At 25.1% G+C, this 26,465-nt stretch overlaps 1 protein-coding gene across 1 annotated transcript in view; it reads left to right on the forward strand.

Annotated features, from left to right (window-relative positions):
• The first annotated feature begins 5,855 nt into the window (after positions 1 to 5,855).
• The window catches only part of LOC127289381 (adenylate kinase isoenzyme 5), a 43,699-nt gene continuing 23,089 nt past the window's right edge, over positions 5,856 to 26,465 (forward strand). Inside the window, exon 1 of the mRNA XM_051317293.1 lies at positions 5,856 to 6,985. Within this exon, the coding sequence (XP_051173250.1) occupies positions 6,964 to 6,985 (22 nt within the window). The 5' untranslated portion in view covers positions 5,856 to 6,963. The remainder of the gene's footprint in view (positions 6,986 to 26,465) is intronic.

Genomic DNA, 26,465 nt, shown 5'->3' on the forward strand with positions numbered 1-26,465 from the left:
GAATAAATAGTAAATGTTAAATATGAAATAATATTTGTATTTAAAAAGTCATTTACAAATTAATTAATTTTATTAATTTTAATGAAGTTCTTTAAAAATTCACTAACTTTAAACTTTTTTTTAATACACATTCTTTAACAATCAACTATTGTTTTTACAGTACGACGAAAGTTCGAAAGGTAGTTTAATAATACCTTTCCAATGGTATATTATTTTTTTTGGACAAACTAATTTTCCTACAGTAGGTGAATTTAAGTAACGTCACACCTCGAAAATGTGTTTTTTTAGATTCAGCAAAATTGCACGAAGGAAAAAAATATCCAAAAATATGTTTTTCTTACTTAAAAAACACCTATTAATAAAAAAAAATGTTTCGTACGATTGGCAATTTCACTGTAAACTGGTGTGATTTATGACAATTTGAAGAGTTTTTAAAATGTTTTAAATTATTGAATTTTATTTAAATATGATTAAAAACATTTTTATTACATTTACTTTTATAAAGAATTTTAATAATTTTAAAAATAATTGAATTTCGGAAAAATCATATATTCGAAAGATTCTTAGATTGAATTAATTCAATTTTAATAGATTTTTAATGAAAACTTTTTTACAATTAAATAGATACAGATTACTGTAAAAACAAAAAAAACAATAGTTGATTGTTAAAGAATGTGTATTAAAAAAAAGTTTAAAGTTAGTGAATTTTTAAAGAACTTCATTAAAATTAATAAAATTAATTAATTTGTAAATGACTTTTTAAATACAAATATTATTTCATATTTAACATTTACTATTTATTCAATTACTTAATTTTTCAAAAATATGAAATTATGTGATTTTATAATATACTTTTCAAAATAAATAGCAGACGACTTTCATTAGGGAAATCAATAGTTTAAGGTTTTTCCCGTTACGAACGCCACCTCCGACTATTCTAATTTTCCGGAATGCTTGTACCATAGTTGGGGACATTTTTCCTCTAATCGACGCATGGAGTGAAGACACCTTATTCTTACTTCGTGCTCTAGGTAATGCCGTATTTGGGGACAAACTGACAAGGGCCATTCCACTGCCTTGATATGTAGTTTTCTATAGGTTATATTGCAAACATGGCATAACCAAGTAATTCTCGTTTAATCTGGGAAACGCCAGACTTGTGGAAAAACTGGCAAGGGCCATGAGAGAGCCTTACTTATAAAATAGAACTAAGTAGGGAAATTTCTGCACGGGAATTCTTCAAATGTCGCTGGATCTTTAAATATTTATATAAACTGTGTCAATTGGCCTTGTTTGCGATGATGGTCATATTGTGGAAAGAAAATTCTTCTTAATTGAAGCTTTCATTAATATAATCGCGCATACATACATATATAGGTATGTGCTTAATATTCATTTCACTTCAAATATCATTTACTAGTTAGAAGAACCAATATGACATTAATTTTTTAAATATTTATAATAAAAACGTATATTCTTAATATGTTTACTTTTCTCGTTAGTTCTAGTAAAATAATCATAAAAGAAACTCTTAAAACATCATTTGTTTCTTTTTATTATTCTTTCATTGTTGGCAATTTTTTTTTTATTATCATTGTATACAGATACACAGACACACACACATACATATATATTCATGTAATGACTTTGACTGTCATTAACGTTTATTTCTTATTGGATTCATTAAATTCAGATTAGAAGTGACCTAATTTATCGAAATTTATATAAGAGTTCTGTTTTGACAAAATTAAGTAAAATATGAATTTAAAAAAATTATAATAAATTTTAAATGATTTCGAGGATTAAAACCCTGCACACAATTACTTGCAAGTTAACATAGTCTTTTTTATTATTATACATATGGGGGATTCTATACGTAAAATTTACCTATGATATTTTAAATTTGGTAAATATATTTTTTGCAACACTAACCTCTAAAGTTAAATTTTACACTACGAAAAGTGTGTGTAAAGAAGCTCTTTTTCAAACGGTGTGTAAAGTGATTCACTTTACGCACCGAAATTTTTCTCACATAATGTAAGGATTGTTTTAGACCATACAAAACCACAAAATTAAAAAAAGAACTTTACTTTTAAATTTATACACTACTGCTTAAGGTATCACATCGGTAAAACCGTTTTCTATAGATTTTCTTGAAAATTTTACCATATGTTCTTATTATCATTCTTGACAAATTTGCAAAATATGAAGAATTTTCGCCGTACGAAACCACAGATATTAGCAATCAAAGTTGCTTATTTTGCATGGGAGACGGGACTAATGTATGGGGGAGAAGTACATTTTCATAAATATCATCAGAAGTTTTCTATAAATTTTTTTCAAAAACTAATGTTGAATTCACGAATAAATTTGGAACTAAAATATACAAAGAAATTTATAATTTACCGTGCCGTTTATTTGTAATTATAAATTAAAAATTCTATTTCATGACGTCATTTGCAATATATAGCACACCCGCCACTTTGATGTGGCAACATCGCAGGATGGTAACATTAGTTAGAGAGAGACAGTAGTCCACAGTAGTCAAAGCGAGACTTATAGCGACGTTGTCAAACCTCCTACTCCTTCCAATCGCTGCTAGTGTGGGGTATACGTGTACGAGTGTATTTGTAGAAGTAGGTACAGTATGGGCTGAGAGTATAGGGAGTTGAGGGCAAAAGTATAGTGCGGGAAGTAGTAATGCGAGCTACAAACTTTTGACTCCGATTAGTGCCGATGTGATACCTTAATGATATTTTTCCTGATTTTCGATTGATTTATTTAATTCTATACAATCGAAATTATTCTAATAGAGAGTTATTGGAATTTTTCATAATAGGTACTTAACTTTAGAGGTTTAGGTATTTTTTAATTTTTCTTATAAGTGCTCAAATTTTTGAGTTATGAAATTTTAAAAATCTGATTTTTTCGAGTTTTTTTTTTAAATAGGTACATCTAATTTTAATGACATCTAACTCTAAAACACGTAGAAAAATAGATGGTACGGGGTTCTATCTAGATAGTACCAGGTACCATATTTGATCTTACATATACGGACAGCTATCTAGATTCTATCAGTTACTATCCAGATTGTACGGAGTAACATCTTGATTGTATCATAACCATACTTTTTGTAACATCTTTGATAGTACCGAGTAGCATAATGATGGTACCGGATAACATCTACTCTTTACCATCTTGAAAGATCATAAGTTCTTACCATCTATTTCTCTCCGTGAAGTATTGAATTTAGTAATTATGACCAACATACAAAAAAATTTCAATTTTTCACCGACTTTCAAAATATGTTAACGAAAAAAAAAAATTTTTTAATTTGTTAAAAAAAACAACATTTTTTTATAAACAAATTAAAGTTTTTTAAATTTGGGCGCGATATTCTTATATTTTTTTAGGGTTCCGTACTCGGTTCGGAACTCTGTTAATATCAGTTTTTTTGAAATCATGTACCCCCCCCCCCCTAGCGGCCACACAAATTTATCAGGAGGGCTAAAATTTAGTACACATATGTAAAAAAAATGTCTAAAAATGACTATGTACCTCCCCCTCTAGCAACCACATGTTTTGACATAGAGAGCTCAAATTTGGTACACTTATGGTATTGTTACGTAAAAAATATATAGCGAACTTGATTCGGATCGATTCAAGGTTGTCAAGGAAAAATAAAAAATTTCGAAAAAAACGGTTTCATCCCTTTTCACATTTTTTTTTTAAAGAAAATGTTTATTTTAATTGAAAATAAAATCGGACAAGTTACACTCGCACTGAAATCAAGGGTTCCGTATACACGAAGCGAACTTATTTGCGGTATCACAATTTTCTGAGGCTCTCAAATTAAGACCCTAAACAGCATCAAAACGTTGTATTATCAACAATTTGATACACTTTATGGTCTCAATTTAAGATCCTCAGAAAACTGTGTATAGAAAAACAAATGTTTAAAAAATATATATATACGAAAAGGAACAATTTTCTTAAATTTTACAAAATTGTTCCTTTTTGTATCACTTACATTATTTGACATATAAAATTTATATTTTTTAAACATATTTTTTTATACCAAATAAGTTTGCTTCGTGTATACGGAACCCTCGATTATAGTGCGAGTTATACTCGCACTGATTTTTTTTTTATTTTTACACACATGAAAATAATAAGAAAATTTTTGAATGGGCCTGATGATAAATATAATTTGTTTTAAGAAAAAAATTTTACATTTTTTTCGTTTTGTTTTTATTTTTCGAAATGAAAAGTGTTTTGGGCACAAGAATCTTTTACTATAAACTCATAGAAAAAAGCAAATTAAAAGATACTTTTCATTTCGAAAAAATAAAAACAAAACGAAAAAAATGTAAAATTTTTTTTTAAAACAAATTATATATTTATCATCAGGCCCACTCCAAAACTTTATTACAAATTTTTTTTATTATTTTCATGTGTGTAAAAATAAAAAATACAAAAATGTTGCGCGCCCAAATTTAAAAAACTTAAATTTTTTTTTATAAAAAAACAATCGTTCTTTTTTTTAAACAAATTCAAATTTTTTTTTTTTTCGTTAAAATATTTTAAAAGTCGATGAAAAACATTTTCGTATATGTTGGTCATAATTTCTAAATTCAATACTTTTAGAGTTAGATGTCATTGAAATTAGGTGTAATTTAAAAAAAAAATGTAACTATATTGTAAAATTCTTAACAGAATGTAATTTGAAAATTTAAATTCTATGTAAGCTTATAACACTCGTATGAGGGTTCACAAATGCTTTAATAAAAAAAAAAAAAAATAAATAAGAAAAATAAAAAAATACGTAAACCTTTTTTTTTATAAAGATCGAAAAAAATATATTTATACCGAGTTTAAAATGTCATAGGTAAATTTCACGTAGAATCGCCCATATACTTTTGAAAGTTTAATCTTGAGCCAAAAAAATCGTTTTTATGTTTAAATTTTTGCATTATTTTTTTTGTTTTTGTTCCAAATTAAAATTCGCTTTCTCATTTTAAAATTAAGGGCAAGTCCAAGTTGTAAAATGTAAACAAACCAAAAATATGAATAATTATTGACTATAATTTTTGTCCGGAATGTTTAACCATTTAACGAAAATTTAATATAAATATTTAATGAAATTTCGCAATGAAACTTTCACAATAACATTCAATTTAAATTTTCATTCAACTTTGAGGCGAAACATTTATTTAAGTAGGACATTTAAATATTTTCACTAAACTTTGCAATTAAATATACTGCAAAGTTTGCAACATGTAAATCTTTAATAAATTTTTAGGAAAGTTTCGGTGCTGTGTGAGCGTATAACACATATACATAAAAATGCCCTCTTTTTGAAGAATATTGTCCATCAATGAGTTTCGCATCTATGTTCTGTTGATAAAAAAGACTTTTATTTAAAAAAAAGAAAGCGCGAAATTTGAAATCATAAATGATAAATATATTGATTTTTAAAAAAAAAAAAAAAAATTGTGCATTTAATTTTTCTTGGAAAAGAAACAATGTTCATTTATACGTAGCATTTAAATCCATTTTCATGAGGTAAAAGCTAAAAAGTGCGACCACTAACTCCGCGGTCGGCTCCACCCTCACCTTAGCCCTAATTATTCCCTGATGGCAAAGCCAGGAACTTGACACACTGAACCTGTGATGAACTTATATACCAACCTTATAGGCCATACCTCAGGCAGATATACAGGATGTTCATATATATATATATATATTTTTTTTCCATATATCTAACAATTACCTGACAAATGGCGCTTGCGCGTCTCCATGACTACTAATGCTTCATTGCCTTTGGTCACCACTTATTCATCAAACGTTTTCTTGCGTTCCCCAGGCGTAGACCATATATATATATATATAAAACATAAAAAAAAAACGTTCTCCGCAAGTTCAAAATATAACCACGTTCTGCGTTTAGGAAAAAATTTCCAAAACAAAAAAGTTAATCAAAATTATACATATTCTATTGAAATATATATATATACTCAACAATTTCAAAAAAAGGATATCAAATTCGAATTATCCTCAATCGTAATTTTCACAATATATCAAATATTCTATTGGTTTTTTTTTTTTTATTTCTTTCTTTGAAAATTGAATTTTCATTTCTGTCATTAAAAAAATTAAAATTTTCTCAATTAAAAAGTAAATCCCATAATTGTTTAGAAATCTAAAAACGGAAAAATTATTGAAACGCCGCGTTTAATGAACTCAAGTTGAAAAGTGTTTTCCACATAATAGCGAGTCAAGCAACAAGTTCAAGGACACTGAAATTAATTCCACAATTCAAGAATTTTTTTCTAACAAATATAATAATTCTTTTTTTTTACATGTGGACTGTAATTTTATTGAGTTTAATTCTCAAGACAATTTTAAAGAAATTACGACGAGTTGATTCAATTTACGCAATTAATCCACCAATTGAAGGAAGAATAAAGGAAAAAATTAAATTTCACGGTTAAATGGATTTCATTGACATTTCGTTTTCTTTCTTATTTCTTTTATTTCATTTAGTTGAGTCATCAATTTAATTTGCAGTGACATTTCAAAAGGATTACCGGTTCATTTTAATATAAGTTATTATTCTAAAAAGTGTGTGTTTATATGTATATATATATACATAAAGGAAAAGTTTAAACTTTCAGTGCGGGGGGAATAAAAGTCACGTCTTTATAGCCTGTGCATTTTTTTTTTTTTTTTGTTTAGTGACCTTGAATATTTAGTTCCAGTGGAATGTAGTTATTTTTTTTTTCATTTTGTTTTCAATAAACAGCTCATGTGAAGTTATTGAGGAAAGTGTGTTTTATAAGTGAAGAACAATAGGGCTTTTTTTTAGAAAAAGCCCATATGCTTCGAAACTGAATTTTAGTTATTGAAAGCATGTGAGTACATGGCCGCCGAAAAATTGCGCCACTCTCGGAACAACCTACTATGGGCATCTGCCTGGACATTGGTGAGAAATTTTTTTTTTTTTTTTTTACTCTTCTATGCTTAAGTGTTATTTCTTTATGTTTTGATGAAAATTTTTTTTTTTTATAAAGGAAAAATAAAATAAAGAAACTAAAATCGAATTGTATAAATGAAAAAAAAGGTTATCCATACTTATTTTCATAAACATGTTAGGTATTGGTTTTTTTTAATATTAAATGGCCCATCTACTTTTAAGGAACTACTCACTAAATCTGAATTAGTAGTTTTCTACTAATGGAAGAGTGCGTATTCGTTTACCAATTGAATTAGTAACAGTTTTGACTAATTTTTAGTAAAAAAAACTACTAATTTCTAGTAGACAACTGCTAATTCATGGAGTAAATCGGCTTACTACTCTCTAAATTTGAATTAGTAAAATTTTTTACTAATTTGAATTAGTTTCAATAGCAAAAAGTAAGTCACTAATTCAAATTAGTTAAAAATTTTACTAATTCAAATTTAGAGAGTAATTTGAAATAGTAAAAAATACGACTTACTAATGAATTAGTAGTTTCCTACTAGCAATTAGTAGTTTTTTTTACTAAAAATTAGTCAAAACTGTTACTAATTCAATTGGTATAAGAATACGCAGTCTTTCATTAGTAGAAAACCACTAATTCAGATTTAGAGAGTACATAATATAAATTTATTATTTTTGCTAATTAAGAGTACCTTTTTTCAATAATAATTATTAACATTATTGCTAAACACTCATATTTATATGTAAAGTTAAATGTATTTAGTTAATATTGCTCATAGTATTAATTTTATTCATTTTTTTTTTATTTTTGTTACTACTAAATACTATTTTATTTGAAATATTCTATGTTCCTCAGAGAACTTTTTAGCCCAAAGAACTTTAAATATTTAAATAAATAAAATAATTGCCCTCTGTGATGAAAGAAAAAAAATATTATTTTCGTGTAGGGAAGATTATAAAAATATTGATTTTTAATAATTTTGTGAAAATTTGTTAAATACACAATTTAAAAAAAAACATGTTGCATTAATTATTATATAATATTTAATATATATTAAATAAAACTGAATAAAATACAAAATTTTCATTTCTAACATCAACATATTATGTAAATCAATAAATATAATTCAATAACAATAAAGAAAATAATATCAAATTTTCCATCATAATATATAATGTCAATAAATACAAGTCAATAATACTAATAATAATAATAATAATAATAATAATTTTTTGAGAGAGAGAAGAAAATGTGAAATGTTTTATGCATTTAATGCCTAATATATTATACAATTGGAAGTGTGATCGTTCTTTGCCTCATTTTTGAATTATTTTTGAAAAGTAATTAAAACTCGTAATAATTCGTAAAACTTATTTAAAATACATGTTACACTTTTTCACTAAAGGTAAAATATTTTAATTAACTTATAAAACTTAATTCTTCGACCTTCTGTTTATATTGTTAAAAAAAAATTTACACGCAGCTAAAAGAAATTATATTTTTCTCTTTCAAACACCATTATTTTTATTTGTTACAGTTAGAAAAAAAATTGAAATAACCAAATTTGTTTTGAAACCACAAAATTTTAGTTGAAACAATCAAAAGTTTAATTTGATTCAATCAAATTTTTTTTTCTTTAATCGAAAAATTTATTAAAATAAAGCAAATTCATTTTAGATCAAATAAATATTTATTATATTTGAATCAAAAACAATTTTAATGTTTAAAATAACCAAAAAGTTGTATTATATGTAATACAAAAAAATGGTATTTGTATTTATACAAAACTTTTTTGTGAATACATTTAATAATTCCAAATAAAATTAACCGACTTGCAAGTGGTGTATTTAACTAATTTTTACAAAAGAAAATCAAAAATTTTTGTATTAAATTTAATATCATTGTTGTGAAATGCCAATTTTCTAAAAATAATATTAAAATATAGGACATTGGAAAAAAATGACCCAATTTGTGAACTACTAAAATCCAGTGTGCAAAGTTACAGAACAGTTCTGTAACTCTTCTATAACAAAAAATAACAAGTTCTATAGAACTGGTGAGGAACAGATCAGTAAAAATGTCGTCCCCCTGAAGGCACAAAACAGTAACAGGATCTGTAACAATTCTAGAACAATATTCAAGATCATTGTTCTAGAACAAATATGTAACAGTTTGATAACAAAATAAATTTATAAAAATTTTAATTCTATAACAATTCTGTAACCGATCTATAACAATATTCTAGAATTACAGAACTTTTTTTGTATAAGTTTAATGAAAATAAAATTGTGATTTGTAATTTGTAGTTTATTTGAGTAAAATTTCCCTGACTTAAAAAAAGTAACCGTGCCCAAATAGCACGGTATGTCACATAAATATATCATTGGAATATTCCTGTAATATATAATGGAGATCAAAATGTCCACTTCATGATAATATCACAGTGATATTAGGAGTATTCTTCCAGTAATATTAAGGGAATATTTCACGGAAATGATATTTTTAATATTTTTATATATTTCTATTTTTAACAGTCTTGATCCACTCTACTAGTACCACATTTATAAAACATCTGTTCGTTACATGTTTGTTTCAGACCAAATAGAGAACAAATCTAAAATACAGTGATAGCCCAAGTAGAAATATCCGTAGCTCGCCGTAATTAAACACCGGCATGGTACTGATCCAATACTGGCTGTCGGTATTGACTTTCAGTACTGGCAGTGTACTGACTAATACACCGAATCAGTACTATGTCGGAGGTAAAAAAATATTAAAACCAGTACTGGCAGTACACTGTCATTCACACCGAATCAGTACTATGTCGGTGATAAAAAACATTAAATGAAAAAGTCTTTAAATTATTTCAATAGGTAGAGAACGATGATTTTTTATTTAAAAAAATGTATATTAATTTCTTTCGAATACTTTCCCTCAAAATTTTGGATGTAATTGTAATGTATTATTATATACCTATATAAAATATATTTATGTTTTTTTAGTTATTTTAGTACTCATTGAAATATGTGCATTAAGTTATTTATCATGCATGCAATAACAATAAGTTGAGAATTTTTTTCTAATAGTTTTAAAAATAAAGCAAATGTAATTTTTTCACTGTAATTTTTAAATATTATTAATAATTAAATATTAAATTTAAAAAATTTTTCACCATTCATATTTTACAGTCGTCTTTTATTAACTTATTTTTAATTATGTAATTCATCAATCATTTTTGTCTGTTTTAATATTATTTACGGTAAAAATAATTTATTAAAAATATTTAACTGAAATTGATATCCAGTTTTATTTCCTTAAATCTTTGTAAAAATTGAAAAAATTTTATGAGTTTAAAAAATTTAAGAATAAATTCATTTTATTTTCGTGATCAATAGATAATACAAACTTTGAAATCAAAACTTTTGTATTAGGTGAACTACTTCAAGTCAGCACTTCAAGCCAGCGCGGCTGTGCGGTATGCGTATCTGACTTGCGTTCTAAGGGTTTAGGGTTCGATCCCCCATGCGTGCGAGATTTTTCGTTCTTAGTTTTAAGTGTTATAAGTACAATATTTGTTCATGTGTAATATCAATTTTTAAATAATTATTAAATTAAGTATAAGTGCAAAGTAAAAAAAATTAAATATTATGAATTTAAAAAAATAAAAAAATTTACAACACAAATTATTTTTTGTAAAATAATTTATTAAAAATAAAATAATTTAATTAATATAAATGATAATTATTATTTTAATTATTTATTGTTAATAATATTTTATATATTCTAAATAACATTAACTATTATTGGCTTCACATTACCTGTTCGTGGTAAAAATGGGAGTAATAAGCTAATAAGGATGAAATTTGCATTGGAAAGCGTGTTTTAGCATTTTGTAAAAAAGTGAGATTTTAAGTCCGGATGAGTACTTTGCCAGTATTATTCTAGTACTACGTTAGTACTGGTGAGCGGGACAAAATCAGTACTGGACAGCGTTACCAGCCAGGGTTGGTCCACTACTGGCCCAGTACGGCAGTCAGTACTATTATACTGACTGGCAGTGTTGGGTCAGTACTATGCCAGTGGCACATTTCTACTTGGGAGATCTATTATGTTACAATTTTGTAACACTTTTCTAGAACGCTGCAGTAACAACGTCACTTAAAAATTCTAGAACTAATTAAGCACAAATGTTCTAGAACAAATGTTACATCTTCCTTACAGAACAGAGTCAGAACAACTGTTGCAGAACAGGTCTAGAACATAGTTCCAGAACTGTTCTAGAACAAGTTACACTTTTTGTTCTATAACAGTTACATAACGTGCACACTGGGAAATTTGAAAATACTTAATATGGGTCAGTCCACTGACTTTCGTCTAATAGTGGTTGCGACCAAATTTTTAAACAATCTATAGTTTAAATATATGTGAAAGTCGATGATTCCCTGAGTTCATTAACCATAATATTATGGTATAAATTTTATTCCCTTTAAAAATATTAAATATCAAAAGTAGGAGGTTCACAACGTGATTTTGTAACCTTAAATTTTTCAATTTTTTTAAAAACGCTATTATTAGAAAACTATTAAAAATTAGATGTTGGAACTCACTAAAAACATAAATCACTTTATTCTGCACAGAGGAACGAAAGAATTATTGCAAAAAAATCATTATTTTTGAATGATATACGACTTTAAAAAAAATTTTATTTAAATATTCTCAAGATTTTTATTTACTTATAACTTTTTTGTCGGTGCTCCGAAAAAATTGAGGTTTTGCACAAAGATTTTTTATAATATTCTTTACCTTCTATTAAAATCTTACGAAGGTGTTTTGCTTCGTTTTGGAGATATTAATTTTCAAAATTTTTTATTTAAAAAGGTTAATTAAAAGACTTGAAGTTAACTGACCAATTTCAAATCGCTACATTTTAATATATTTTTATAAAAAATGGAGCAGTTTGAATTTGGTTAGTTAACTTCAAGTCTTTTAATTAACCTTTTTAAATAAAAAATTTTGAAAATTAATATCTCCAAAACAAAGCAAAACACCTTCGTAAGATTTTAATAGAAGGTAAAGAATATTATAAAAAATCTTTGTGCAAAACCTCAATTTTTTCGGAGCACCGACAAAAAAGTTATAAGTAAATAAAAATCTTGAGAATATTTAAATAAAATTTTTTTTAAAATTGTATATCATCTAAAAATAATAAATTTTTGCAATAATTCTTTCGTTCCTCTGTGCAGAATAAAGTGATTTATGTTTTTGTTGAGTTCCAACATCTAATTTTTAATGGTTTTTTAATAATAGCGTTTAAAAAAAAATTGAAAAATTTAAGGTTATAAAATCACATTGTGAACCTCCTACTTTTGATATTTAATATTTTTTAAGGGAATAAAATTTTTACCATAATATTTATGGTTAATGAATTCAGGGAATCATCGACTTTCACATATATTAAAACTAGATTTTTTAAAAATTTGGTCGCAACCACTATTAGACGAAAGTCAATGGACTAATCCATATGTAAAAAGGATCCAACTTATGCATTTTTGTTATAAGGAAAAGAATCGTGTTTTGAAGCAAAAGTGACTTTAAATAAAGTTTTATCTACAAAATATAAAAAATTATGTATTTTTATGAAATTGGGTTATTGTCTATCTATTGGGATCGGCTAAACTGCAATACGCCATCTGGTGGGGACCCATTCTCTCCCTCCATTTTCTTTCTTTGTCTCTCTTCAATTAATAGGTTAGAAAGAGTAGAAAAAACAAAATGGAGGGAGAGAATGGGTCAAAGTTACTAGATTGTTACTAGACCACCGTTCTCAATTTGTGAACTCAAAATTTTTGGTTTATTCATAGTGATTTCAGTAATTTCATTTCATTAATTATAATCATTAAATTATTAACTACATATTAATAAATGTAAATTAATAACATATCTCTTATTTAACTCACCTGATTTTATGAAATTTTATCTTTTATTACTGGACAACATTTTTAGGTTAATCTGTCAAATGACAAATGATAAAATATATGACGTCATATTTTCACTGATCGTGCAGAAATATCAACATTGTAAAAATATTTTTTTTTTAATAAATTATGTTAATAACACTTTTATAGTAGTTATAAAATTCCATTTATTATTACAAATGAATATTATATAGAATAAAAAATAAAAATTCACAAATTGGGTCATTTACCTTATATATATATATTTTGTATTATGAATGTTGTATAGTAAGTAAATTTAACGTAGTAAAAAATTGTTATTTTCTGTATAAAGTAAATTACATAGATTCAAAACAAAATACGCTTGTATTATTATTTTAAAAAATCCAAATTATCAGAATATAAATTACCTTCAATATTGAATCTGTTAAATACATTTTTTTTTTAAAATAAATATGTATGATCACACTTATTGGCCAATTTTGCACAGGGTATTGAAACTCAAAATGTTTACCATAGGGATGAGTAGATACTTTGTCAAATTATAAAGTGGAACGTTCCAAATGCTACGAATATGTAAAATGGGGTGAAATGCAACATTTGGGACGTTCGACTTTATATAATTTGGCAACATATCTACACATCCCTGTAATAAAACTTGAGTTTCATTACCCTGTGTAAAATGGCCATTTGATGTAATGTAACCATACGTGTTTAATATAGACATTATATTTATTTAAAATTTCATTTAGTAAGTTTATTCAATAATAGATTATTTCTCTTTAATCAAAATTCGTCTATGTTGTACGAAAAAATTATGTGACGAAAAAGTGAATGTAAAAATTGTATTTTCTACGTTTCGTATAAAAATAATATTCAAATTTTTATTGTGCGTTTACAATTGCAATAACAACTTTTTGTCTATTTTCTAAAACATAAAATATTGATGTATGCTGTCATTTTTTTTTCATAGTAGTCGCAAAAAAATGACAAAATTTAAGAAAATTTAGTTATAAAAAATATTTTCTATAAACAACATCGGTTTTCGTGAATATAATGATTTTTCTGTTTAACTCTTACGAATAATATTCTTTTATTTATAGGATTAAAAACATTTTCATATTATATTTGTTTTTTTTTTTTTTAATAAGAGAAATCTTTCTAACTTTCTATACATTAATATATGTCACTATTGTTCTCAAAATTTAAATTAACAATAAAATTTTAATTGTAGAAAACCCAAAATGATTGAATTTGAAATTTTGATCTTATATAAATATATGAAAAATTGACATATTTTTACAAAAACAGTTTGTAAATAAATAACTATTCACAAATAAGGAACATACATTGAATAAAAAGGAAATAAAATGCAAAATCACTCCACATCAATTATTTGTAATAATGTGAATATAAGTTAAAAACCATTAATCTTAACTTGGAACCATATTTTTTTAATTATTTTTTTTTGCAATATTCATTTTTATAAAATTTTCCGTGGTTTTTTTTCTTAAACTGACTTTGTAGACGTGAGCCAAAATATCGGTCAGGTGTCAATAACCTTTCAGTTTTATCTTTTCACCTCAAGTGACCTCTCCAGATCGAAACTTTATGCGAACTTTTCTCGCTCTTTATTAACACTATCCATTGCTATGCTTTATTATTATTTATTCATGTTTCATTTACAATTTGCATTCTTTCAAATAAAACAAACATTCTTTTTTGTAATTTTTATATATAGTTTTTGAATTATTTTCCCAAAAAATTATTTTATTTTGTTTTAACCAACAAATATACCTCTTTATATAGGGGAGAGTGACAAACAGTTGGACAGTTTAAACAGTAGGACACTTTAATTTTCTAAAAAATTACTTAAAGAAACTCGATCAAAATTTAAATGTGAACCGCATATTTATGACAAAACACTATCAACAAAAATTTTAGCCACATTGATTCATTATTTCCCTTGCGGATTGGTTCAAGCGTATTTTGAGCGATTTCGCTTAACTTCGCTTAGAGTGAAAATTTATCGATAAATTGTTAAAAAAAAATAATATGAAAGTGAAAAATAAAGGTAAATTAGTGTTTATATATATGAGAGATTCTTTTTCAATCGCCCCAGCCCAAAAAGTCAATGTTCTGGGATTGGCTTCATACTTTGGTAAATTGTTGTCCTATATGATAGTAATAAATCCCTAAAATATAAACTCATTAAAAAAATATTTGTAGAAATTAGAGGGGGTTGAAGTTTTGACGTTAAGGGTAACATTGTCATTTTCAAATCCGTATAACTATGACAAAAGTTAATGGATTTTAATTTATCTATAATGAATTTTATTGCATTTTTCACGTACTTTTCAAAAATGTATACGAAATTAAAAAAAAAAATTTTTAACCCCTTTTTTTTCAAAATCAACCCTTATTTTTCGATTTTCACCCCTTCGGGAATTTTTTTTTGTTTTTTTTTTATTTTCATTGGAAAGCTGAGGTTTTTTCCGATGAGCTATGTAAATATGAAAATGGGACAACAATAATTTTGTGAGTAACAGAATATTAAAGTAGGCGGTGCCGATAAGGGTGCCGTTAAGGGTAACATTGTCATTTTCAAATCTGTATAACTATGACAAAAATTAATGGATTTTAATTTATCTATAATGAATTTTATTGCATTTTTCACGTACTTTTCAAAAATGTATACAAAATTTAAAAAAAAAATTTTTTGACCCCTTTTTTTTCAAAATCAACCCTTATTTTTCGATTTTCACCCCTTCGGGAATTGTTTTTTGTTTTTTTTTATTTTCATTGGAAAGCTGAGGTTTTTTCCCATGAGCTATGTAAATATGAAAATGGGACAACAATAATTTTGTGAGAAACATAATATTAAATTAAGCGGTGCCTATCTAAATCCTCAAAGATGATCTCCAGGTACACCCCTTATCGGCACCGCCTACTTTAATATTCTGTTACTCACAAAATTATTGTTGTCCCATTTTCATATTTACATAGCTCATCGGAAAAAACCTCAGCTTTCCAATAAAAATAAAAAAAAAAAAAAAAAAATACCCGAAGGGGTGAAAATCGAAAAATAAGGGTTGATTTTGAAAAAAAAGGGGTTAAAAATTTTTTTTTTAAATTTCGTATACATTTTTGAAAAGTACGTGAAAAATGCAATAAAATTCATTATAGATAAATTAAAATCCATTAACTTTTGTCATAGTTATACGGATTTGAAAATGACAATGTTACCCTTAACGTCAAAACTTCAACCCCCTCTACTTTCTACAAATATTTTTTTAATGAGTTTATATTTTAGGGATTTATTACTATCATATAGGACAACAATTTACCAAAGTATGAAGCCAATCCCAGAACATTGACTTTTTGGGCTGGGGCGATTGAAAAAGAATCGCTCATATATATATATATATATGATTTATGGAAAAATTGTGATAACGCTGGCGAATTGTATGCGATACGAATGCTCCACAAAATTCGCGGAAAATTCATGGAACACGAGGTTGAGATTGAAATTCTGTTTAAAATGTATAAAAAATGATGAAATTGATAGTATAATTATTAAAATCAATAAGTTTTATGCATTTTAAGATGATTATTGTTAAAAAATTCTAAAAATTTAATGTATTTATTAATTTCAATCGATTACAGTTTATTATCAACATTTGTCGATAAAATCAATAGATTTTTTTTTTTTTAATCAAAAGCAAAACTCTTATTAATTAAACGGCAATATTGGTAAAAAAATGGATTAATTTATCAAAAAAATTAATATTTTCATAAAAAATATTGGTGAAAAAAATGAATTTTTTTATCAAAAAATTTTTTCAAACATATATGACTAAAGAAAGATTAATTTTTAAAGGAAATATTCATGAAAAAAATAATTATTTTATCGAAAATATGTCTAAAAAAATTATTTTTTTTATCAAAAATATTGGTCAATGAAATTATTTTTTTTTATCAAAAAAAGGTTACAGATATTAATTTTAAACAGAAATATTGGTAATATTTTTCATAAAAAATAAATTTTTGTCACCCATATTTTTAATAAAAAATATAAATTTTCATTAATATTTTTGATTAAAAAATTCATTTTTTTCACATATATTTTTTATGAAAATATTAATTTTTTTTGATAAAATAATATATTTTTTTACCAATATTGCCGTTTAATAAATAAGAGTTTCGCTTTTGATACAAAAAAAAAGAAAAAATTTAAAAAAAAAAGTGTACTGCCACCTACCTCCTAAAAAGCGCGTCTTTATTGATTTTATCGACAAAGGTTGATAATAAACTGTAATAGATTGAAATTAATAAATACATTAAATTTTTATAATTATTTAACAATAATCATCTTAAAATGCATCAAACTTATTGATTTTAATAATTATACTATCAATTTCATCAATTTTTATAGATTTTAAACAGAATTTCAATCTCAACCTTGTGTTCCATGAATTTTCCGCGAATTTCGTATCGCAAATTCGTCAGAAAAAACACTTCGTGAAATTAAAAAAATTTTATGACGTAATTCAATTAATTATAGGGGAGGATGGGGCAAGGATAGTTAGTGGCTCTATTGCCTATACGGCTTGTTCAAAAATGTCACTATTCTTCATTATATACTTGTTTTATCACCAAAAGACGTCAAGAAAAATTTGATCTTGATGAGATATCATTTGTGGAAGCTACGTGTTTATTTGTGAAAATCCTGTTTTTTCTAAAATGTCTCAGTTCTGTTTAAAACACTGTTTCAGATATTAACTGTTTTAAATATTTATTTATGTCCAACAAATTTTTTTGGTAGTGCTTTAAAGTGTTTTGAGGTGCTTTTATCAAATGAAATTAAAAAAACCCCAAATTTAATGTCTTTTTTTGATTATTTTTCGTTTAAAAGAATTTTGATAACTATCCTTGCCCCAATAGTGGGTCAAGGATAGTTAAATTATTTTTTTTTAATTTTCCACTAATATCTAGAAGGCATTGCAATCCACAGCAAAATAATGTATTACAAAATTGTAGCTAAATAAACAGGCTTTCGAACGATACTATTCTTTTTCCGATGCCTGTTGAATTTTAGCTACTACATAGATCCAAAAATGTCTTACCTAACTATATCCTTACCCCATCCTCCCCTATAACAATATATTGTTATATAATTAATTGAATTACGTCTCGTTGTCGAATTTTAGAGTTTTTATATTCTTTGAAGAAAATTTCAAGAAATAACGTGACATAATAAAGGTTGACTCTCGGAAAATTTGTCGTTATAGATTTTTACAAAATTTGGTTAATTTCTCTAAAAACGTTGACAAAAGGTAAACTGGACATGAATTAATATTAGGTAAAAATATGGAAACTTATAATATTTTGAAATACACTTTTGCTCTTTCATTATTATAAAATAATGTAAATTTAAAAACTATTGCATTTAATTTGACGCATTTTAAATTTGGCACCATTATCTATACATGGCTGGCATTCATGCCTGTCAATTCACAAGTTCCGAACCTAAAAGTTTTGTTTGATTAGTTTCACAGATAGTAAAAACAAAACGACTTTAATAAATTTTTCTTAAGTGCAATGTATAAAATGTGTTTGTTCATTATAAACAATAATTTTAATTCAGTTATGTTGAAAAACAGAGTTCTTGTGCTAAATTATATGAAAAAAATGTATCGGAATTTCCAAACGGAATTTCCGCAAGAATTTCCAGTGGTCAATTCCCGGGAACTTTTTCACGTGGGACTGTTTGTCACTTTCCCCTATATATATAAAAAAATTGGATATGTGCGAGTTACACTAGCACTAATTCAAGGGTTCCATACACTGACAATAGTAATCTCTTTTTTATAATATAGAAATAAATTATAAATATAACTGGACAGGGTCATTTTGTGCAATTTTTTCGAAAAAAAACCGATCTCTTTCCTTTCTTGCTCGTAGCCATCAAATTTAATCGGTGTCTTTATATTTTTCCTGTAATCTGCACGTGAAAATAGGTATGTGTACTAAATTGCAGTTCTTTATATACAAAACTGTAGAAGTTATGGGGGGAGGGGACAGGGTCATTTTTTGCAATTTTTTCAAAAAAAATCAATTTCTTTCTTTTCTAGCTCGTAGCCATCAAATCCAATCGGTCTCTCTATATTTTTTCTGTAATCTACACGTGAAAATAAATGTATGTACCAAATTTCAGCTCTCTATATTAAATACTGTAGTCGCAAGAGGGGGGGGGGGGCACAAAGCTGGGACAGACGCAAGAGTCTTTTCATAAGGGTTCCGTCGGTACAACCCTAAAAAGAGTCTAATTCATCAATAAATACGTGTTGCATATTTGCGCTCTTTTTTTTGCTCTATATAAAGAAAGTGCATCAATTGTCAAGTAAATAATTTAAGTCAAGTTATAATAAATAATTTGACAATTTTTTTTCTCTAAAGTATATAATTGCACACTTCAAAATTAGAGTTTTCATATATTTACATATTGATAATTTTAATAATATTTTAAAAGTATATGTCTATTTTTTAAAGAGAATGTAAATATTAGCTATTGATCTAAAAATGAAAAAAGTATTTTAAATGGTCAAAAATTATTTAAAAATTTTTTTAATAATAGTTGTAAAATTGTTGCAATTAGAAAAAAATATATATTATATATGATTTTGGTTTTAAAGAATTTGGGTTTTTCAGTTTTCAATGCAGATTATTCAGAAACTATTTTGAATTTTATAACTACATATATATAATTTACCATTTATCTCAGAAAATAAAAAAAAAAAGTTTAAACCTTAACAATTGGGGCACCATCGATAATTTACCTTTACCTCATAGAAAATAATACTTATGTAAATAACAAAAAATAACACATAGGCGTGGTAAAAGAGAAAAAAAAATTTTTTTTTTCAAATTGATTCTTTGAAAGAAGGTAGTAAAAAAAGTTCCCAAGTCCAACTTAACAAATTGAAAATTATTATTTTCAACAAAGTAGAGTAGGATAAAGTATTTTCTATTTAACAATGTTCAATAACATTTATATAATATCCAAAAACAGTTTCTTTTTACTGCGCTTAGAATTTCTATTTTGGACACAATTTTGTTCAATAATTTTATAAAAAAAAATGTTTAAATAATTTTCATCAATTTTTAAATTTAATTTAAATGAGAATTTAATAATTTAAAAAAAATTTTTTAATCATATTTTATAAAAAGAAATAATGTTATAATTAAAAATTTGTTTCATTTTTTTTACATAAGGTATTATATGTTGACGTCCGCATTTTATTTTTTATTTTTTATTTTACGTCCATCGATTTTATTTTAGAAGATAATCTCTTTTTTGTAAAAATGTTTCAAATTTTCGAGATTTTTTTTTTATTGATGAAAAACAATCTGTAGAGTGTCCCGCGTTGATTCATGCATTTCTCATAATTTTTTCCCAATTATAAACGCGTAAAAAATTTATTTTTAATTTTTTATTAGCATATGGAAACTATAATGATAAACTCGAACTTTAAACTGGTTTTTCTCGAAACTAGTGTTTTGGCACTTTTAACTTCGAATCCTTGTAAGTTTGCGAATTTTTAACTTAGAAAGGTCTAAGGCCACTCAAAATTTTCCAAATTTAGTCAGGAATTTGGCCTATATAGATAAGTCCAATAGTGCCAAAATGGTCCCTTTTCATGCGGACGTACACATATATATTATATATGGAAATTCTATATACAAGTATGTAGATTAAAGATCAAAAGAATATATATTGTTTGATGCATTTTTTTTCGCTTTCATTATCGATTTGCAAAGATATCCTGGTGACTCTGCAATTCAATAAAAGTTCATGAAACATGAGTTCTTGCTGGAGGTAAAGGTCGTAACTTGCATAGCTACGTGCATGTTTATGTGTCACATATACATATACACACACACGCAAATTGTTATAATATAACAGACATATGTATTCCCGATCGATGGAGTCTTTCTAAAGGCTTTGAAAAAGGAAAACATCAGAAAACATGCTTTCACGTGCGAATAATCATTATTATATACCTATATATTTTTTTGTTTATTTTTTTTTACTTGTATATACATTTGTGAATTAGAAAAATTTCTTAAAAAAATCTATTAAAACGATATTTTCATACGAATGCTAATTAAATCTCAAATGTTCATCGATAAATTTTTCATGAAAATTAATTTCAAATTAATGTTATAGATAATAAGCAATAATATATCAATATTCGATTTAGAGAAACGCAATTTTTTTTTTTAATTTAAAAAAATAAATATGGGTAACTGTAAAATTTGTTTATATATAAACATTATACATTACAATATCGGAAGAAAAAAATTTGGCTACCTTAACTAAATTCAATTGTAATTATATATAGAAGTTATTTATATTTATTTTTATGATTTTATTTTGTAAATTTATTTTTACAGGGTGTCCAGAAATTTTTGAAAAAAAAAATTTAAGGACTTTTCAAAGTTTTTCAAGGTTTTTCAAAGTCCACTTTCGGCGTATAAAATCTCTGATAATTAATAATAAAAAATTGATTATTATTAAAAGTTTTATTTATTTTTAAACTTGCTGAAACAACCCACATAGCACGACTTCTTGCTGTGAGGTTACTGTAAGGATATCTGTAGGGTTTGTAAGGTTACTGTGTAAGCCTGCAGTAAACTTGAGGTCATCTTAAAATTTCCGCCTTACAGTACTCTCTTAATTTGAATCAGTGAAATTTCACTGATTCAAATTAAGAGAGTAAGCTTACACAGTAAAGCTAAGGTAAGCTTACACAGTAAGGTCATGGTAAGTTTACATGGTAAGGTTGTGGTAAGCTTACACGGTAAGGTAGTTGTAAGCTTCCTTTAAGGTTACTGTAAGGTTGATGTAAGGTTACTGTTAATATAAAGTAATATGAAAATATATTAAAAATAATTATATTATAATATATATTATATTATAAATTTTTTTGTATAAAAAATTATATATTTGGTAAAGTACTTTATGAACCCCAATAGGGTTTGTCAAATAAAAGTTACTGCGCAGCCGTATGTGCCATAGAAAACTACTGCGCATAAATATTAATAAATTTTATTATTATTAACAACATTCTATGTTTACAGTAACCTTACATCAACCTTACAGTAACCTTAAAGGAAGCTTACAACTACCTTACCGTGTAAGCTTACCACAACCTTACCATGTAAACTTACCATGACCTTACTATGTAAGCTTACCTTAGCTTTACTGTGTAAGCTTACTGTAAGGCGGAAGTTTTAAGATGACCTCAAGTTTACTGCAGGCTTACACGGTAACCTTACAAACCCTACAGATATCCTTACAGAAACCTCACAGCAAGAAGTCGTGCTATGTGGGAAATTAGTTTGCATTTAACAGTTTAAGAATTTTGAAAAATTAAGGAGGTTCATCCCTTCAAGCGGTACTCATTCTATTAGAGGTTTTTCGTAAGTTTAAAACCGACAGCTATAGTCCATAAAAGTTGAGCTCCACTGGCCAATTTAGAGGTTATGTTGCCGTTTCTCCTCTTCTTTCTTTTATTTACATGGGATAAGTTCAAAAGTTGCTAACTTTGATTAACATTTACTTCACAACCAAACGGTAAAAAAATTTCATATTTTTGTAAAAACTGTTAAAACTCATAATTTAAAACATATTAGTTTTTAAAAAAATCTGTAGAACCGTTTTTTTTTTAATTAATGAAAACATGGTCATTTTTCATGTTTTTTCATTGTTCCCATGTAAAACTTCAAACTTTATCAATTTTTATCTTGAAAATGATACGGTAAAATTCAATAAAATTTGAACAACACATGTAAAGTGATGTCAATAATACATCTTAAAAATTTTTAAAAAATCTGTAGAAAATCGATTTTGGGATGAACCTCCTTAAATGATAATTAAATTTTAAGAAATCATACACGGAGAAAAATCGGAAAAACGAATAAAATAACTCTAATAGAAATAGTAAAATTTACTCCTGAAATAGTACAAATTATTCCGGAAATAGTAAATTTTACTATTTCTTTCTGGAGTAGAAATTGTCAGAAACTGCGGTTTTACTTTTAAAGTAGATAGTAAAAGTTACTTTTTATTCGTTTTTCCAAAGACATGACAATTTGAAAAAAGAAAATTTTAGAAATTCACAAAATGAAAGGAAGATATAACGGGTACAGTGACCGACACCCTGGGAATTATAAAATAAATTTCAAATAAAAGATTTGAGTTAAAATTTATAGTACATAAGTTTAAAATTAAAAAACACTATAATATTAATTTAAAAATATATGGTATGAAAACAGTGAAAAAATTTTTAAACTACATTTTTATTAATATTATCACAAATTTTATTATTCAGATTTAATGTACAAAAAAAAGTTGCTTTTAAAATATAATTATTTAACAATTTCTTCATATTTATAAAATTTCTAATCAATAAACCAAATTTTTTTCAGGTTAGTTTTCTAGAAAGTAAAATAATATTGAGGAAAATATAAACATATAAAATTTTGTGTCAACTGTATCAGTTTTTTAAATATCGTATATATTAATTAATTTACTAGTGATATTTAATTCAATATTAATATTTTTATAGTTATTATCGTTTTTAATAGCAATGAATTTTAATTACAAATATTTTTTTGAAAATTCTATAATTAAAAATTTCGTGCAATCAATTTTAAATAAATTTTTTATTTTTGTGAAAAATAATTTTTTAGTTTGAGGTTGTTAGTTACAGGGCTAAATACCTAATATTTAATAAAATTTGTCGAGCCATTTTTAAAAAAATTGGTTTTTTTGTGTTAAAAAAATTAAATATGATAGATATTATTTTGATTAATTAATAAAAAAAAACATGTTCATATAAATAAAATTAATTTTTAATTTCTTGTGCCAATAGACAAAGAAAAAATTAGGAACCCTCTTTTTATTTTTATTTTGCATATCCTATGTTGAGAACATTTTAGCATTTTTGAAGCAAAAGGAATTCTAAAGAAATAAAAAATGGGTTTTTTTTTGGCAGAGAATTTAAAAATTAATTTTTTTTTTAATTTAAAACATAAAAAAGGGGTTGAGTTATATATGCGAATTTATAAATTTATAAACACGTGTACATTGATTGGATAATCAATATTTTTGAAATTTAATCATTTTTAAATTTGGAATTATATAGCAATAATCGATTAAATCGATCACTATATATGCTTTAGGGTTTTTATAGTCACGTTTTATTATTCACTAATATTTCACGGATTGATAAAAGTTTAACTTCGACAAATCAGTTATGCAGTTATTGCGTGATTAGCGAAAAAAAATATAGAATGTTTAAAACAACATTAAATTATATGTTAAAAATATAAAAATTATTTAACAATTTTACAAAAACTAGAAATCTGATTTTATTAAAATTTTATATTATGCTCATTTGAAAATTGAAAATTAAATAAATTTTGTTTTCTAATCTTCTAAATGACCGGAAAAATAGATTTAATATATATTGAAAAAAACACCTTCACCAAACGAATCAACCCTAAAGCGATAAAATTCTTTTTATTTTATTTCACACGTGTCTACACGCAAGAACCTTTTTTTTATATATATATAAGTATGTTCAAGGGAAGAGAAAGAAAATGAGCGAGACTGTATTTTCTCTCTTTTTCTCATTTATACAAAACGATAAGAATCTAACCATTTCCGGAAAAATCGAGCAATATTTCGTTAAATTTCCTGTGTGAATTTCAAATTAAAGATTTAAAATTTATAAGTTATTACAATCTTTAACAATTTTATTTTATTTTAATTTGCATAAATATAGTGCGTGGAATATTTCCATATTAAAATATTGAAAAATTAAAAAAAAAAAACATGAATTCAAAATATTATTATTTTAAACAATTATTTAAATATTGTAGATGAATTATAATGCAAAAAAATGTATTTATCTTTTATGCTCATTTATTGATTAACAAACTAACAAAAGATAATCATGTACGGTTCATCAAAGTTAACGGAAGTGCTCGTACATTATAATATGTGTATACGTTTAGTTTATGACACATTTAATAGAGAGTAATTTACAATATATTATTCGCAGAAATGATCGTGAGTCATATCGAAAGGAATAGTTATTATTCATCTTTTATTACGTGAAATATATATATATATATATATTGTTAAATTTTTAATATTTTCAATATAATTAATGAGATTCTTAAATATTTTCAAATATAGTTTGGTTTTTTTTTTATTTAAAATTGGCTATTTTATTAATTTTAAATTGTTATAATACAGAAAATTGTACATTTTTCAAAATTGTTTTTAAGTTTTTTAATTGCGAAAATTTTATTAATTAAATAAAATATTCATATAATAAAATTATTTCAAAAAAATTAAAATAATACAAAAAAATAAAATAACACGTTTATTAAAGATCGATTTTTATTAAATTATATTGATTTCTGTACTTTCTAAATGAATTAAAGAAAATGATGCGACGGCCCTATACTGACAAGAACTATTCTTGTTTTATTTTTAGACTATATCTAATTTTAGTTGCGATTCTCGTTAATTATAAATCGCGGATTTTTACTAGATTTGAGAATTCTATTTTATGACACAGAAGAATGTTATTGAAACACCGGTGACGTCACATTTGCATGTTTAAAATACATGCGACAAATGACAAAATTTAACAGATTTTAATTTTTACTTTTTTTTCAATGAGATTTTTTATCTTTAATGTTTTTAAACAATGAATTTTAAAGCATTTTTTAAAAAAAAATTTTCTTTTAAAATTTACTTGCGTAAACACTAAGAAGATTTTGCAACAAGTTTTTGAGTGAACTTGCGAATTCATCAGGCACACTCAAATAAACTTTTTGTAAAATCTTCTTAGCGTTTTCAAGTACATTTTAAAAGAAAAAGTTTTAAAAAAATCGTATCCAAATAAAAAAAAATTAATTTGTTTATAAAAAAAAAATAAAGCTTATAATAAAAATATAATTATTTAAAACAAAAAATTTATATAATATATAAAATGAATTTTTCTATTTTTTTATTTAATTACAAGAATTTAATTTATTATTTGAAATTAATAAATTCTATAACTTAAAAATTGTTTTAATAAAGAAAAGATCTTTACATAAAAAATTAAAATCTCTTACCATCTGTTAAAATTGATATTTTTTCATTAATTTTTTAATTGAGAATTTTGTAAAGTTCAGTAATAAAATAATAATAATATATATATAAATGACATTGATAATACATAATTATATTTTTTTCCCCTATATAGGTAAATTAATTCATATGTTCATTGATTTTAATGCATTATCTGTAAATATTAAAATAAGTAGGGGAAAGATGGGGAATAGTGGGACATGGGCAATTGCCGAACACATAATTATTTTCCATAATTTGTATAGTTCGACGTACTAAAATTATAGTGTCACAGTTTTATCTGCCTAAGAATCTTCGTTTTCAATGTAG

The sequence above is a fragment of the Leptopilina boulardi genome, unplaced genomic scaffold, assembly GCF_019393585.1.
Source record: "Leptopilina boulardi isolate dan_hultmark-lab unplaced genomic scaffold, ZJU_Lbou_2.1 LbouV2_408, whole genome shotgun sequence".
In the NCBI taxonomy this organism is placed as follows: Eukaryota; Metazoa; Arthropoda; class Insecta; order Hymenoptera; family Figitidae; genus Leptopilina; species Leptopilina boulardi.